Genomic DNA, 17,969 nt, shown 5'->3' with positions numbered 1-17,969 from the left:
ACTAACGTAGGAAAAGTGTTTTTAAAATTTGTCGATAAGCATTTCTCGCCCTCTAATAAATTACATAAAGTTTTTAATCGAAATACGATTAAAGTTGCGCAAAAGGTACAGTTGTTCAAAAAATATGGAAAGAATTATAAAAGGTCACAATAATGCTTTGTTAAACAAAAAAGAAACCCTAAATGAAAAAACTACAGAAAATTGTAAACAAAAAAACAATTGCCCAATGAATGGAAGTTGTTTATCAAAAAATGTGGTATATAAATGTGTTGTTTCCTCCAAGAATGTACCTGGTAAACAATATATTGGCATAACAGAGGGTGAATGGAAAAAACGTTTTGTCAATCATAAGCAATCTTTTAAAAACAAAAAGTATTCAAAAGACACCATGTTGTCAAAATATATATGGGAATTAAAAGATAAAAATGTTGATGATTTTATACTGAATTTGGTCCATCCTTAAAACAGCGCCTGCATATAACATTATTTTCAAAAAATGTATACTATGACTACAAGAAAAAATTTGAAATAATTACACATGCAAATCAAGAATGTTTATTAAACAAAAAATTGGAATTAATTTCTAAATGCAGGCACGAAAATAAGTTTCTCCTAAAAAACTATAAAAATAAATGAGCTCAAATAATAGTTACATTGATAGCGATTCCACGGCTTAACAAAAAACATTTGACGTTTGACAAAAAACACGTAATTTTCATAAACTTTGCTCTCTTATATCTTTTCGTATGGTTAAGCTAGCGCCTTGAGGTTTTTTGCATCAGTTAGTGTTACTCAATCTCTTTCCAACCATATATAGAAAGTACTAAGCTTTGTATGGCTTCATTTATATATTACCCATATCTTGAGACCACTTTTCATAAAAAAACTTGTCGCGGGAACGTTTTTTTAAAACGAAGCTTTTGAAGGTAAGGATTCCTTAGAACTTAAACACATCTAATTCTTATGAAACTTTCCGTATTTATTAAGAAAAGGACGAGGAATCTAATGGAATCTGGACGTTTTTTAACATTTATACTAAAAATTTTAGTTCTCAGCGTTTAAAAACTTCAAGGTTGATTTACATAGAAAAAAAAGTGTTTTTGAAAAACGTCCAGGTGGAAATTGCAAGTTTAGCCTTTCCTCTACTTAAAACAAGTCTTTATTTAAGTTTACCTAAAGAATTGGTACTAAGGATTTGCATATATAAATTATGTGTATATATATATGCTTTTCTTCGCGTATTTAATGACGTTATATGTTTTGATTTTTGCGTTTGTTTTGGTTAAATAATGAAAATTATATTGAAAGTGAAAGTATAATTCTTAAAATTTTAATCAAATGAAAATAAATCTTTTACTTTTTCCCAGGTAAAAGGTCTGCATTCTTCAAGAAAGTTAAAATCTTGATTTTTACTATTTTAACTACAAGTTGCTCTTATTTAAACTGTTTTTTTCAAAACAAAAACCTAAAAATAGTATTCAACAGAAGCTTACGAAAATGGAGTTGTGTAAGAAATTCTTTATTTCTTTTTATATTTGCCTCTATTTGTTTTTTGATTAAATACTATGAAATCTTGTGATAATTATTTTAATTCCTTTTTTTTAGGTGTTGACATTAACAGTAGTCTCACCAAAATGGTTGCTCCATCTATAAGTCAAGAAAGTAAGTAAAAATTATAAATTAGGAATACTGTAGCACAACTTTTTTTCATTTTAATAATTCTATTTATTGAAACCAAAGTAATCCACCCCTTATTTTTCTTTATGTCACTTAAATTAAGTTTACTTTTAATTTTAGTCTCTGACACTGTTTTGGATTATCTAAATATTAATGGAGGCATTGTATCCCTCAAAAATCCAGATTTGGTTTTAACCAATCGCCATTTTTTACAAATTTGTAAAGAAAAAGATAAATTTAACTTGACATGGCCAAATCTTTCAGTATTTTTTACATCCTTGTTTAAATACCCTATATCTAGAGTTATGCTGGTCAAGTGCCTTCAAAAGTCAAAAGATTTCATTGCAAAATTAAATCGTGCCAAAAATTTTGATTTAACAAAGTATTTTTTAAGCTCTGCTTTATCTTTTATTGGTGCTTTTCCGGATGTTGTTGATTTGTCACCTTCTGATGCTTGTTCTACCCCAACTTCTATCCACAATAGTGAAATTGTTCCAAATCAAATTACTGTTTTTGTATCTTCTGATTTAAACTTGCAAATTGCTAATGATGATTTTTTGTGTTCTGTTACCCCAAACTCTGTTGTATACACCTCTTTAGGAAATGATTCTGAAAATTTTCTTCTTGATGCACAAGTTAATGAAGTGAATCTGCCAGTTTCCAGTTTGGATAAAAAACTACCTATATTATCAGATGATTTGACCTATCAAATAAAAAAATACAAACAGAGAATTAATCATCTTAAATTACAAAATAGACAAATTAATAAAAGATGTAATGAATACAAAAGAAAATATCAAGCAATCTTGTCAAAATATAATGTCAGAAATGTCAATAAAAGAGAAGTTAGAAAGGATTGTAGGATTAACCAATTGTTGCAAAAAAGTATTAGATTAGAAAAAGAAATTGATTTGGCTAGAAAACGTTCACAATCAGATCGACAAAAGACATGGTATTTTAAGAAAAAAATTGAAAACACTGTTTTGAAAACATCTGATGAAACGAATGATTCAATCTTAATGGAGAGTTTAAATTACTTTGAAAATCTTTCAGAAGAGCTGAAGGAAAGAGTTGACTTTTTTGAAAAAAATGTAATTGATGTTTTTGAAGGAGGTAGATATAATGATGAAATTCGTTCAGTATATTATGACCTTTTAAGTAAAAATGTTTCTGTTAACAATGTTGAATCTGTTATCAGAACTGTACTACAAAAAATGGCTGGAATTTCATGTGGCACACTTCCAAAAAAATCTTTGGCTGCTGAATTTTTTAGTGAAATGAACCTTTTATCAAAAGCTCAGGTTAGAGAGGCTATATTGAATAGTACACACAATGTTCTTCATACAGATGGCACAAAGTATAATTTTAGAGAGATTGGTAGTTTTCAAGTCACAACGTCATCTGGAAGCTACACGTTTGGGATAGAAGATATGTTTTCAGGCGAGGCACAATCTTATTTTGGAGAGCTAAAAAATTTACTCACTGATATGTCTCAAATATTTTCTCCTGAAAAGGAAAATTATGAGGATGATCTTCGGAAGCTTATTTTTTCGTTCAAATCTTTGATGACAGATCACACCATAGTTAATTCAAGTTTTTTTAAGCAATTTAAACATTGGAGAGAAGCAATTTTGCCTTTTGTTGTTGAAAACTATGATCGACTTCCTTTAAATGAAAAATTAAAAATTTCTCAAATGCATCATGTTTTTTGTGGCTTACATGTTATCCATAATTTAGGAATATATGCAGAAAAAGCAATCATAGAATGGGAAAAAGTGGTTGAACAGGAAGGTAGTATTCATGGTGGTTTTATAAATTCTCAAAACTCACGTACCTTTGATATTTTGTAAGAACTTTCAAAACTTACAAGCTATAGACATGGCGATCAACGGAACGGGAAAGCTGATGAATGGAGGGCATTTTTGCGTAAAAAGTTTTCAAAAAATTTTATGGTTTCATTTCTGCATCATCGGTTTAACATTATATTTTTACTTGGTGGAGCAACGTATTTTCATAAAGATCATCTTAAAGAATTTGTTTTTAATCTTGATGGTTCAAATTTTCTTCATGAATCAATTAGGCATGATATTGACAACATAATTTTTCATGCTTCAACCAGAGCTCTGGGAATTTTTAATAAACTGATATCAGGACCTCTTTTTCGTATTATTGAAGAAGAAGGTCATATTTTTTCTTTGAATACTGTTTGGTCGCAAATGTTTAATTATTTTGTTTATTGTTTTTCTGATGCATCAATAATGTTAAGTGGTTCTACATTTTTTGATGTCAAATATCTCACTAAGGATGAATTGTTTGATTGTTTGTTTTCTAACTGTAATGACCCACTTTTGGATGCCTTAACCCAAGAATGTCTTGAAGTTATATGTTGTTCGTGTTCGGTTATGATCCAGAGTCAGTTAAGAGACCAATTGCCTGGAGGGAAATATCACAATCCAGATGTTGATGTCCTTGAGGAAACTCAAAACTGTCCGCGTACTAACGTTGTGTCTGAACGTGACTTTGCTTCTTATGACCGCAGGTTAAAAATGAAACCTAAGATGACAACAGTAGCTGCAGCTGGTGTCATCATGTTTAACAATAACAAAACAGCTGATTGGATATATGGGAAATCCCAGGAAGAATTGGCAAGGCTAGTTTTACTAGCAAGGCGAAATAGAAAAGGATATATCAGAAAGTACAGAGAAAAAAAAGCAAATATATTGCAGTACAAAATCGATGAGATGGACAAGCGCAACTTAGAAAAGGAAATAAAGGAACAAAAGGCAAGCGAAGAAAAAGAGTTTTTGACAACAGAAATTGGGAAGGATGGTGGTTTAATTTTGTGTAAAGAGGATTTGGAGCAAATCTTAGGTACTGAAAATGAAATTGTAATGAAGTTGCAAAGACAAATTAGATTTCGAAAAAAAGTACTACAGCAAAAATTTCCAGAAAAGTGGCTACAGTTAGGAGAAAAAGTAAAAGGTGAAAATTACAAAAAATTTGGTATAGAGGCATTAAAAACAAACCTGCTGTCAATTTTTAATTTTTTAAAAGATGCTCCAGAACAACGAGCAAATACAATAAAATGTTCAGTCATCAGACAGAATAATGAAAGACAAGAAATGTTGTTAACATTAAAACAAAAGGTCAGATTAGAGGGTGACACTAGATTATTAATGGAAACTAGAAAAAAAATTAGAGCAGGCGCATCAAAGGGAGGGGTTCCAAAGTTTTTAGGAAAAAGAATTAAACATAAAATGGTAGATGAAGGTGGTAAGGATGTATGGTATTCAGGGCTCGTAGTAAGTGTTTTAGATGACAATGAATTTGATGACGAATGCGAGTTTGAGATACTATATGACGGATTTGAGGATAAATACGATATTGAGTTAGTCAAAGAGTGGAGGATGAAATGTGTTGTGATAGAGGGAAAGGCTGATGGTTATGTGGAGGGCGACATCGAAAAAAACAAAAATGTTGTTAATATTTTTTTTGACAATGTCAATTCAACTTCAATTTATTGCATTTATGTTTGTTATTATTATTATTCAATTTAATATCTTTATGTTTGTAATTTGTTTGGTCATCTGGAGCGGTGTTTGCGCACCCACAATTCTATGTATATTTGATTTCTGTTGGACCTCTGCAGCCATGGCAACATACTGGTAAGTTATGCTTTCTATTTTTGCGCTGATGTACCGTTAATATATGTATCCTTTTGTTTAGGTATGTGTGAGTCATTATATGTATATTTTTGTAGGTGCATCTACAAGCCATTATATGAATACCTGTCTTCTGTTCACCTCTGCAGCGATGTTGATCTACCAATACGTAATTATTTGTATGTTTGTGTTTACGCACCCGTAAGTCATTATATGTATGTTTGTGTTTATGTACCTGTCAGTCATTTTGTGTATGTTTGTTAGTGATGTACCGATTAATCGGCATCGGCATCGGCTTAATCGGCCACTTTTTGTACAATCGGTATCGGCATCGGCCTTTTTTTATTAATTTACCGATATGCATTACCGATGGCATTTTATTACTTTTATCCTGCATTTTGATAATTATTAAATAATAAATAATCTAAACTTTATGCATCGCTTAGAATTTTTAGAAAAATTATTCATTTTGACTTTGTTTACAGGCAAGTTTATTTATTTGGGTGCAAGTATTTGTTTACCAGTATGGATTAGATGAAAAAATTTACCCAATTTAAAGCTCTATGGCTTTATATCTTCAAAACTTTAATAATTAGTTAATTCATCGGTATCGGCATCGGTATCGGCCTTTTCCTATCCATCGGCATCGGTATCGGCATCGGCCAAAAAAGTGTTATCGGTACATCACTAATGTTTGTGCTCTGTTGGACCTCTGGAGCGGTGTTGACTCACCCTTAAGTCACTATATGTACGTTTTTGTTTATGTACCGGTTAGTCATTATGTGTATGTTTGTGTTCTGTTGGACCTCTGGAGCGGTGTTGACGCACCCGTAAGTCACTATATGTATGTTTGTGTTTATGTACCCGTCAGTCATTATGTGTATGTTTGTGTTCTGTTGGACCTCTGGAGCGGTGTTGACGCACCCGTAAGTCACTATATGTATGTTTGTGTTTATGTACCCGTCAGTCATTATGATGTATGTTGTTGTGATGTTATTGTTGTGATGTTTTGTGTTGATAGACAACTTGGCTTACCTTCTCGATGGTGTCTATTGTTAAAAATGATTATTAGTTTGTTTCGTTACTGAAACTTGCTACTTCTAATCATTCACTAAAAGCCAAGAAATAAGTTTTAGAATAAAAACATTTTTTTATGTTATTTTCATTTTTTTTATCTTAGGCGTTTTCATAGGTTCACATAAACAATCTTAAAGAGTAAGTTTCTTATTTTATACTTATTTAGTTTTAAATGTTTTTAATATATATGTATTTTTAAAATGAATTAACAAAATATTTTTAACACGTTATTGTGTACCTGTGTTTCTAATAATAATATTTTTACATTTTTAGATATAATTTCTGCTGTTATACCTGCCTATTGCAGTTGTAAGTACTCCAAATTTCAGAAAGTTCATTTGCTGTAAGTTATTTTCATTAAAAATTAAATTTTAACTTTATTGAAGAATCTTCTGTCTGTTAAATAGGTTATTCTGAATAATTTTGACAGATTTCGATGCCCTTTTGCAGTAATTTACTGACCGGTCTGTAAATTATACAATAATTTCAAAATGATGCATGATTTGGATTCCATGATTCCTTTATGCATATTTGTATGGTGTAATTATAATATAACCCCAAATTTTATTTTCCAAAACTAAGTAAATAAGTGAAAACCATCAGTCTGTAAAATAGATGATTCTGATTAATCTCGTCAGATGAATAAAAATGGGACCATTATGAAAAACTTCGAGTAAAATTTAATAACGGTTGAAAAATATCAAATATATTCATAGTCGGTATGCCCAGTTGGTTTGTGTAGCCCTTTTGCAGTAATTTACTGACCGGTCTGTAAATTATGCAATGATTTCAAAATGATGTACTATTTGGATTCAATGGTTCCTTTATGCACATTTGTATGGTGTTATTATAATATAACCCCAAATTTTATTTTCTAAAACTAAGTAAATAAGTGAAAACCCTCAGTCTGTAAAATAGATGATTCTGGTAAATCTCGTCAGTTGAACAAAAAAATTTTGGGGTATTTTATTTTCTTATAGTTGTTGGATCACTATGGAAAATTTAAAGTCAAATGTAATAATGGTTTAAAAGTTATTCTAAAGTTAATATGACACCAAAACTAAGTAAATAAGTTAAAACCCACAGTCTGTAAAATAGACAAATCTGGACAATCCCGACTGAATTAAATAAAAATATTTTGGTATTTTATTTTCTTATAGTTGGTGAATCAATATGGAAAATTTCAAGTCAAATGTAATAACGGTTCAAGAGTTATTCAAGAGTCAATATGACACCAAAACTAAGTAAATAAGTAAAAACCCTCAGTCTGTAAAATAGACAGTTCTGGGCAATCCCGACAGAATTAAAAAAAAATTTTTTTGTATTTTATTTTCTTATAGTTGTTGAATCATTATGGAAAATTTCAAGTCAAATGTAATAACGGTTCAAAAGTTATTCAAAAGTCAATATGATCCAAAAATACTCTCTTTTTCGGTGCCATAACGCTGCAAATTTTCCATACTTAAGCCCTATACCTTTCGTCAAAAAATCATCGATTTTTGCACTACAAAAAACTCAATAACTTTGGATCCGCTTAACTTCAAAGGTCGAATGACTCCTCATTTTTTAAGTCAGGTCAAGCTCTATACGATGATATAAATTATATATGTTTTTTTAGATTATAAAAAAATCGTCTGGAATGGCTAACATTGAGTCACCTTTTTTAAAAAATTATTTTTTTTAAAAAGCATAATCATTTCCAAAGAATTCTTTTTATAATAGTGTTAGCAAATTCCGCAAATGTGTGAAAGTTTACAGTAGTTAAGACATTTGCGACTTCCTGTAATTTAATTTTTGGTATAAATTGAAGTTTTGTTAATTTGATCTTTCATTTCTGATGAGTCTTTATTGATGAAACACAGTGTAAAATGAGAAAAAATTTTGTTAAGTGATTTTCTAATAATTTATATATATATATATATATATATATATATATATATATATATATATATATATATATATATTTAGTAGAATCAAAAAGTTTATATAGCAGAGAAAGTACGAATTGTTTCAATCCCTTGAGGGTTTTAACTATTTTATCTGTGGACATGTGCATGATTTTTTTTATGCTGGCTTAAATGAAGAGTCTGAGTTTTGTGCTTTAAAAACAAAGGTAAAAAAACAATTTTAGTGAAATCTTAAGTATAACTAAGATATACGACTACAATAAATTTTTTAACCAAATTAATGTTGTTATTTTAGATCTTATCAAGTCAAAGACAAAGGGGAAAAAAATATCAATGTATGAAGTTTGTATATATGTTCATAAATCCAAAAAATATATTTTAAATGGAAACTGCAGTTGTGTTATTGGGTATGTTTACTTAAGCAATTGTTTGATTTTTTTAGTAACATCAAATGGCAATGTTTACTTGAGCAATAAAGTTTTGTTTTTTTAATAACATAAAATTTTATAATGATTATTTAGGATTATATTATGGCTATATTATATTATAATTATATTAATTAAGATAATTTGTAATGACTAATTAGAAATAATAATTATTATAATAAAAATTTAAGTTTTTAATTACTTATGTTTTAAATATGGATCAGCTTGCAATCATATCGCAGCTCTACTTTTTAAAGTTAAAGCCTGCATAAGACTTGAAATCAATAAAATTTCTTGTACAAGTTTACAATGTGAATGGAATCAATCTAAATAACATGTTAATTCCACAGCATTAGCAAACTTAAATTTTTAGCTGCCCCAAAAAAAAAAAATTGCCCTTACATAATCAACTATCCAAGAATGTTGATGAAAATTGTTATTCTTATAAGCAATATGCTGGTATTTCAAAGTCCAAATTTAATTAACTAAAAGAACTTTATGCAAGGACTTCAGCTGATCTAAGTAATTGATGAAACAGATTTTTTGTTTTCTAGTGAAACTAATACAGCAGAAGAAACCGATGAAATCTCAGATAGAGTTTTAATAACTTTAAATAAAAAAAAGGCAGTTTTTTTTTATTTAAAGTTCACAGACCATTGAGAAAATTGTTGATATTTCTACATCAAATTCAAAAAACCTATTTAATCTATATCTATTAGACCATTGAGAAAATTGTTGATATTTCTACATCAAATTCAAAAAACATATTTTAAATGTATTAAACTTGCTATAGTTACCAAGTTTGAGTCTCTTTGCAAAGATGCATCTTTGCAAGGTTGCATCTCTTTCTCTTTTTAAAAGTACTATCATAGTGGCTGCTTCAACAAGCTATCACATCTAGTTCCATCAATTAAATCAATCTCGCTTGATTCGTCATTCAGCACAACGACGAGTCAAGCGAGATTGTGACAATTTTTACTCTATCTGTTTTTTTATAATCTAAAAACTTTTATTCCTCTAGTTTCTTTTCTCGCACATCAATGATTTGAAACTCGATCCTATCTTCTTTTTTACCTGATTCATATAATTTGCAGTTTTTTTAAATCTTTTGTCAACGGTTTTCTTGTTCTTTAACATTATTCTTTGTTCTCCGGCAACTCATTAGTATATTTTATTAGGAATCTGCTTATTGGATTCAAATTTATAAACATGTTTTATGTAAACCAAACAAAAATGTTTTACGTAAACCAAAAAAAAAGAGGAAGAGAAATCAAATATGACTCTCGTACTGTTATAAATAGTTTTCATAATTTGCAAAAATACTTGCCAAAATCTGTAAGGAAAGACAAAAAGAAAAGTAATTTTAAAGACACACAAACAACAATGTTGAAAAATATTAAATTTATTAATTCGTTAATTTTAAAATATTTTTGCAAATTTACTAAAAAGCAATATAAAACATATAAAATTTATTCTAAAGTATTAATAATAATAAAACAGTAGTGCTTAACATTTGAGCATACATCAAACATGCTTTCAAATGATTTCATTAGCTTTTTCTCTGTATCATATAAACTTATATAGAAGATGTAATCACAGAAATATTTTTTGAATTTTCTTTATTTTTAGTGTTGCTCCTCTGAAAACTCAAGTGCCTATTTCTTAGAAAAATGAGAGATTGAGGACAAACAACGACGTATACTAATGCGTCAACCCACATGGCCACAATATAGCATATGTTTAAATATGAAAACTTGGAAACACTCCAATAATTAATGCTGTCAAATGTAGTAATAATTATAATATCAGGGATTACCATAAGTATTAAATATGAAGATAATATCAAAGATGCAACTAACATCCCTTTAAAAACATTTCTTCGTTGTTTACACGGATCTCTAATATGTTTATTGTTAATATATATTTTTAAAGCAGTGGCGTAAACAAATATTGAAAATAAAACTATGATGGTGTCAAAAATTATCAACAAAATGTATGTAGCTTTTTCACAATAAATTTGTAATAAACTTCCAAGAAGTATACAAAAAATCCATAACACTAAAGTAAACGTTATTGTTTTTCTTTTTGACCAATAAATTACGTACTTTATATTTAGCACAATGTGCAAGTATCGGTCAAATACCAACCATAATGTCGCTCCGTAGTAACCAAGCATAAAGATGTCTGCAAATGTTTGCGAAATAATCTCGACGTAGTTTTCATTTGAAACATATAAAGATGAATTAACTGTAAGAGTTATGCATGATAAAACATCAACTACACAAAGATTCGTAATAATATACCATTGTGTTTTGTCAATTTTTGTTTTCTTTACTTTAATTAAAATATATAAGCCGATGCCACAAATAAAAATTCCAAGAGATGAAAAAACTATATCGATAGTTGATGTTTTCCATAGTGCATTTACTTGACACAAACTGTTATTCAGCATTTATCTTAAATAAAAAGGTTATATATATATATATATATATATATATATATATATATATATATATATATATATATATATATATGTCAGTTTTCAAAATATATATATATTTTTTGTGTTATAAATCTTTATTTAAAATCGATTAGCATTACAAATAATGAAATGTACAATTTTATCTATTGTTAAATATGAGTAAAAGAACGCAGGATAAAGAACTGATCATTTATGTGTTGAACGTAGGTATTTTTGAATACCTATGGTATTTTTGAATAAAGGATTGCTAATAGGTAGTAGCGATTGCAGTATTTAGAGCGAATGGGAATCTGTTGGGATTTTTGCTATTGGTGCAAGGTAATTTAGTGGTTATCGGATGGTTTGTGTCTGCAAGGATCTTTTTAAGGATATTAATACAGGTCTTGTCTATTAATTTTTCAATGTCAAAACAAATATTGAAACAGCTTGAGTTGGTCGCATCAACTCCAATAATGTGTAAGGAATTTTTGTGGAAATGTTGTATCTCTTTTTTTGCCGCAAGATTGCAAGAGGTATGAACTGGGGCACTATATATCATGTGGCTAATAGCGTAAGATCTGTAGACTTGTAGAAGGTTGGGCTGAATGTTTCCGATTTGCGCTTGAGTCGAAATGGCACTGATTTTATAGTGTTGTGCACTTTTATCCTTTGTTCATCCCAATCAAGATTCTCTTTGAGCAGGATTCCAAGGTATTTATAGCTGTATACAATTTCAAGTTCAGTTTTATTGAGTATGGGAGATGGTAGGGCATGAATGTTTGAGCACCGGGTATTGATTCTAATGACTTTACATTTTGAGCTGTTGAGTTTCATTCCATTGGCCGCAGACCAGTGTGCGACGCAATCAGGTATTTATATCAGAAATAAAGAGAATGAACAAGATTGGGCCGAGAACACTATTCTGAAGTACTCCGGCCTGTATATATTTCCAGTCAGTGGTGTGATCACTTGTTTTAACTGAGAAATATATATATATATATATATATATATATATATATATATATATATATATATATATATATATATATATATATATATATATACACACACATATATATATATACACATATATATATATATATATATATATATATATATATATATATATATATATATATATATATATATATATATACACACATATATATGTGTGTGTGTGTGTGTCAACTTGATCAACTGACAAATATGTCAGTTCCATGAGCAATTAATAAATATTTATGAAAACAACACACTTTCACACTTCTTAAATTAAAAAAAAAAGTAATTTAGCAAAAAGCAACCAAAAAGAAATTTTTACTCGCAAAGAAGCATGTTCTTTTATTTTAATAAAGCAAAATAAAATGACATAGCAATACTTTAACTTATCTATCTAAGTTGTCTGATAATGTTTACCAAATAAATTTTTTTTTGATAATGCGTGTTTAACACTTCCAATTTTCAATTATTTTCCTAGACTATTCCCAGAATCGATTTCATCAATAAAAGCCTAATGTCAGTTGTACTTTGAAATGATCTCTTGATCTTTTTTTAAAAAAATAATATTGAAAACAATATTTTTTATAAAATGATATTGAAAACAATATTTTTTATAAAATGATATTGAAAACAATATTTTTTATAAAATGATATTGAAAACAATATTTTTTATAAAATGATATTGAAAACAATATTTTTTATAAAATGATATTTAAACAATATTTTTTATAAAATGATATTGAAAACAATATTTTTTATAAGACGATATTGAAAACAATATTTTTTATAAGACGATATTGAAAACAATATTTTTTATAAGACGATATTGAAAACAATATTTTTTATAAAATGATATTGAAAACAATATTTTTTATAAAATGATATTGAAAACAATATTTTTTATAAAATGATATTGAAAACAATATTTTTTATAAAATGATATTGAAAACAATATTTTTTATAAAATGATATTGAAAACAATATTTTTTATAAAATGATATTGAAAACAATATTTTTTATAAAATAATATTGATCTCAATCAGTTAAAATGTACTATTAGTTTGGGGCTTGTTTTAGTTTATTACTGTAAAACAATACGTGTGTGTTTATATTTTTATATTTTAAAAGTGTATTTATATTTTTTGTTTATAAAAATGAAGTTATAATAGTGTTGACTTTTAATTATAAACGTTTTCCTAATGCTTCAAGTCATTGCACAAAATTCAAGTTTAGTCTGGGATCTGAGCAACCTGTTAGTTACTTAGTTAGTTAGTTAGCTAGTATATTGAATATATATACAAACATATATTTTTTGTGCAGATTACTTATTTGAGTACAATTCTGAAACGCTCTCTTCTAAAAGTAATATAATTTATAACTTTAATAATAGCCACAGTTTTTCAGCTTAGGTTATTTTTGCCACTCGGGAATAACTGTAATTAAATTGCATATTTGTCATTAGCAAAACGGTAATAAGTGAAATGGAATTTTGTCATGTCTTGAGAATTATGATGACAAGAAGTCTTGAGAGTTTCATTAATGACAGATTCTAATCTTAATCATGATTATGCGAGCTTTGTCATTACTAATGACCGTAAAACCAACAAGGCTGAGCGAGAATTTTTTCCGCTGGACTATTCAGTACAAAAATTCACAACTATTTGCCTAATTAGACTTTGGACTTATTCCTAACATAATCTTCTTATTCCTAGTATAATATTTCTAATATTTTATTTCTAGCAATGAAAATTACCATTTAATAAATGTATTTTTGTTAAAAGAAATTTTTTTTTATAGTTGTTAATATTATGTAGAAAATATAACATATCTAATTATTTTCCAGGGTTTGCGGGATTTATCATTTTTGATCCCAATTTTGGGAGGTCTTTTTCAGTTCCAAGCTCTCCCCGATCAAGACCTCTTCATATTGGGATTGAAAGAGAAACTTTTTTCTAGGCTTTTCTATATGTATTTCTTATTCACATTTTATTTTACAAGCAAGGTCTGCAAGCAAATTTGAGCTGATAATTTTTTTTAGCTTTTAAGGAGAATTGGCGTTATTCTTTGCTTTATTTAATTTGTTTAAATATAGTAGTTCTAAAAAATAAATGTTTGTTTGTTCTTGGTTTTTTACTTATCTGTTTTCAGATTCTTATAAACTAGGCAACTCAGCTAAGCAAGTTTTGTTTTATTTTTTAGTGCTATTGGAAAGAGCTGAAAGTTATTTTTTAGAGTGATTGAAAAGAACTGAAGTGTTTTTTAGTTTCTTCACACGGTGTAAGTGATACTGGTTTGAGTAAGTTAACTATTTTGTTTTATTTTATATTGGATATATATTATATTAGATATATATTTTGTGTATTTAACATGAAAAACTGACTGTAATTTGTTGACACGAAAGTTTATAAACTTAAATCTGCCTATATTTCAGTATATATATATATATATATATATATATATATATATATATATATATATATATATATATATATATATATATATATATATATATATATAATTACTTTAGAGTAAAATATACTGACTGACATTGCTTCAATATTTTATACAAGATTGTGCATTTATTATTTTTGTTCATTAAGGTAAAAATAATTTTGTGCATTGTAGATTCTTTGTTAAATTAAAAATAATTGATGTAAATAAATACTGTTTAATATTTTTGATAAACGACTTATATATGTAAACATATAAAAAGATATGGATTTCAATAAATCTTAAGTTTAAATAAAGTCTTTGATTAGAAAAGATCACAATTTGTAAGATTCTTTTACGTTCATTTATTCAATTGTAACAATAGTAAGATTACTGGTAATATGTTTAATGATAACAGTGAAATTGAAATAGATAGTATTAGGCTCAGCGAAGTTATTAATGTAAAATGCTAATAGGCAACTTGAAAATAGTTGTCAAATGAAAAAAATAGATCTAGGCAGGATGAAATTAATCGTTGTTGAAATGTAAGAAATGCAACTCGGCGTGCAGAAAACTTACTTGACAGAATTCAGTGTCAAGCAGTGTTAATGTCTGTTAATTTGATTTTACTTTAGACACTTCAGAACAAAGCAAAGTATGAGTTTAACTATTTATAGTAACGATTAACACTTTTAAATCTAAATAATTTTTTTTTTTTTTATAATTTCTATCATAATTATGTTCTTTTTTTCATTTTTTTTTAGCTTGTCTTCCCTTTGTCATCTTTTGATTAGTTAGCTAACTGTTGAAACATGGTTTTAATTTTGTAAATTTAGTATGATGTGAAATTTACTCTATTAATCATTAGTCAACAGTTAGAGAGAAGCTGGAGCTTAATTAAGAAATGCTGGAAATTAGCTTTTAATCAAGGCAAAAATAATTTTGTTTATTGGTAACATAATAAAATCAGTTACTACTATTTATTACGTGCTTTTTTACATTTGTTAACATGCTGCTTTGCAAACACTTTCTTTCTCTCTCTCTCTCTCTCTTAAATGAGAGGGAGATTTAATAAAACTTATGAAATTACTGAGCTCTTACGTATTTCTTAATACCACAAATGATAATGAGCATTATCATTTGTGGTATTAAGAATATAAGACAATATAAGAAATATTTTACGAGTTGCTTACTATTTTATGATATAGTTGCTCAAATTGTTTAACTATAATTGTCCCTTGATTGTTCAAATATTGTAATAAATAAAATCTTTTTAGTCCAAGTATTTAAGTTAATAAAATATCTTATTAAGTTATGATGTTATTTGCCAGCGTTACTATAGTAACAATGTATACATTGTGTTGTCTAGCCTTTTTATAATCTTTTTTAATTATTCTGTAGACAGAATATATGAACCTGTCATTTCGAAAAGGACATAAGTCTAAAACTTTTAGCAGTTAGTTTATAAGTTTGAATTAAAAATTTCTGTATGATTTATGTTTTTTTATAAAAAATAAAAAATACATAAGTTATCTACGTTCTTTATTTATCTACTTCTATGTTTAATTTCTTTAGCAACCTAGACATTATTTTAATAAAAATCATATTTTTGTTGATTTTGAAAAGTTTTAGTAAATGGACTTGTGCCCTTTTCGAAATGACAGGTTCATATATTTTCTGTTATTATTATCCCAATTCTACTAACAATAAAATGCAAATAGTACTTTTGTAATTAAAAATTGTATTTTTTTTTTTTTTTCATGTCTTTTTTCGGTATTTGCAGGCTTTACTTGACTTTCCTTTTCTGGTACTTGTGTTGTGACAGATTTTAAAAAGAACTCAACTGATGTTAATGCGGTCTTTATGTCGTTACCTATAAGCAATGACGTTGCTGATACGGAGTCAAAGTTAAAATATTTATAGATAAATTTGTATTTAATATTTTAGATAATATATCAAGTTATTAATGTGTTTTTATTGTTATTGATTTAAAAACTCATAACCCGTATTACGGGTTGCAACTAATTTTGCCGACTGGGACTGAACAAACGTTCTGATGGTACACTTGTCTGTGGGGCACCCAAATAAATGCAAGGTACTATCACCAGAGCTGGTAATTGTTTCATGTTATCACTCCACCATTGTAATGGATCAGCGTGTCTCTTTATTTCTGGTTCTGCCAGACACTGGCTTAGCTGAGAGTCAATGCGTGTTGGTTATTGTTGTTCATGAGCTGTGCGGACCACCAGCGGAAGTCTGAATAATTTTATCAATACATTGTCAGAGTACTGATGATGATGTAGGAGAATTACCCAGCAGGGCTTATTTTTCTCGAGTTTCTTCAATTTTTTCAATCTGCTGCTCAGCATGCTTAGGTTGACTTCTATCTTGCATCGATACCCACTGCACTGTAACTTTATTGAGTGTATATTTAACCACATTTGTGTCTTCAGGCTCTATCGTGTTTCTTCACTTAAGATTATCGTGTGTATTCCATTCTGAATTTTTTGTTGAGTTTTTATTTGAAATTAGGCTTAGCTAATTAAATTGTAAAGAAATGTACATACAGATACCATTATAAACAGGTAGTTCATAGAATATAGAAATACAAAGAACATTGATTTGTATAAATAAAATATTAAGTATACATGTAAACACGGGCAAAAAAAATGTAATAAATGTCTGAACAAAATTCAGAAATCCGACTAAAATTGTGCCGGACTTGCTAACTTTTTGCCGGAGCCGGATTTGTAAAAATGACCGGATTTTGGCCGGAGCCGCAGCCGGTACAAACCTAGTTTTAAGATGTTTTTGTTCCAAGACCTCCACCATCGGGATTTTTAGCAAAGCATTTTCATTTCGCATAGGCAAGAACATACTTAAGCTTGGACTTTGCACACTGCTTAAAAGTTTCACATCTGAAACATCAAAAAAATCCTGCGGGCGCTCATGCTTGTATATATACTAAGCCAAAAGCTTAGTCTTAGTAGTTTGCCCATGAAATAGGTTATACCCTCTTAGGAACCTGCTCAAGTTGAACAAAGTTCCCCTATTTTCGAACTTGACTGAAAACTATAATGGATCTTTATACATTTTGGTATTTTGAAATATATCAAATATTTAAATCACAAGCTGACAGCAATACACATTAACACAGTACATTACATTATTTTTAGAAATTAAACATTTAATTGTTTGATAACAAACCATACTTTGTGATAACAATGGATTAAGACACTGTTTTTAAAGATTACTGGTAAAACAAATTAATGAGTTGAAAGAAATAAAATCAACAGCCACACCATCATTTGCATCTTTGCTTAAGGACAAATCG

General features: G+C 28.2%; 1 protein-coding gene and 1 long non-coding RNA gene across 4 annotated transcripts; both read left to right on the top strand.

The window, feature by feature from the left end:
• The first annotated feature begins 672 nt into the window (after window positions 1–672).
• On the top strand, window positions 673–3,527 carry LOC136079627 (uncharacterized). Of its 2 annotated transcripts, XM_065795698.1 has the most exons (4): window positions 673–926; window positions 1,368–1,507; window positions 1,606–1,662; window positions 1,798–3,527. In XM_065795698.1, the coding sequence occupies exons 2-4, from the start codon at window positions 1,498–1,500 to the stop codon at window positions 3,525–3,527; spliced, it is 1,797 nt and encodes a 598-aa protein (XP_065651770.1). In that variant the 5' UTR covers window positions 673–926; window positions 1,368–1,497. The 2 variants fall into 2 exon arrangements, with proteins under 2 accessions (XP_065651770.1, XP_065651769.1); XM_065795697.1 differs by lacking the exon at window positions 673–926 and having other exon boundaries at window positions 1,243–1,507.
• Window positions 3,528–8,383: 4,856 nt separating this feature from the next.
• Window positions 8,384–16,602, top strand: LOC136079626 (uncharacterized). Of its 2 annotated transcripts, XR_010638093.1 has the most exons (4): window positions 8,384–8,529; window positions 8,619–8,730; window positions 14,405–14,501; window positions 16,419–16,602. It is a non-coding gene; the product is annotated as an uncharacterized LOC136079626 (long non-coding RNA). The 2 variants fall into 2 exon arrangements; XR_010638092.1 differs by lacking the exon at window positions 16,419–16,602 and having other exon boundaries at window positions 14,405–14,621.
• Window positions 16,603–17,969: the final 1,367 nt, after the last annotated feature.

Source organism: Hydra vulgaris, chromosome 04 (assembly GCF_038396675.1).
Source record: "Hydra vulgaris chromosome 04, alternate assembly HydraT2T_AEP".
Lineage (NCBI taxonomy): Eukaryota > Metazoa > Cnidaria > Hydrozoa > Anthoathecata > Hydridae > Hydra > Hydra vulgaris.
This window is presented reverse-complemented; position numbering and strand designations above follow the sequence as displayed.

Excerpts from the sequence above, each read along its gene's own strand:
- LOC136079627 (XM_065795698.1), top strand. Across the intron at positions 1,663-1,797 it reads TCCATCTATAAGTCAAGAAA|TCTCTGACACTGTTTTGGAT; the intron begins GTAAGTAAAAAT and ends TTTTAATTTTAG.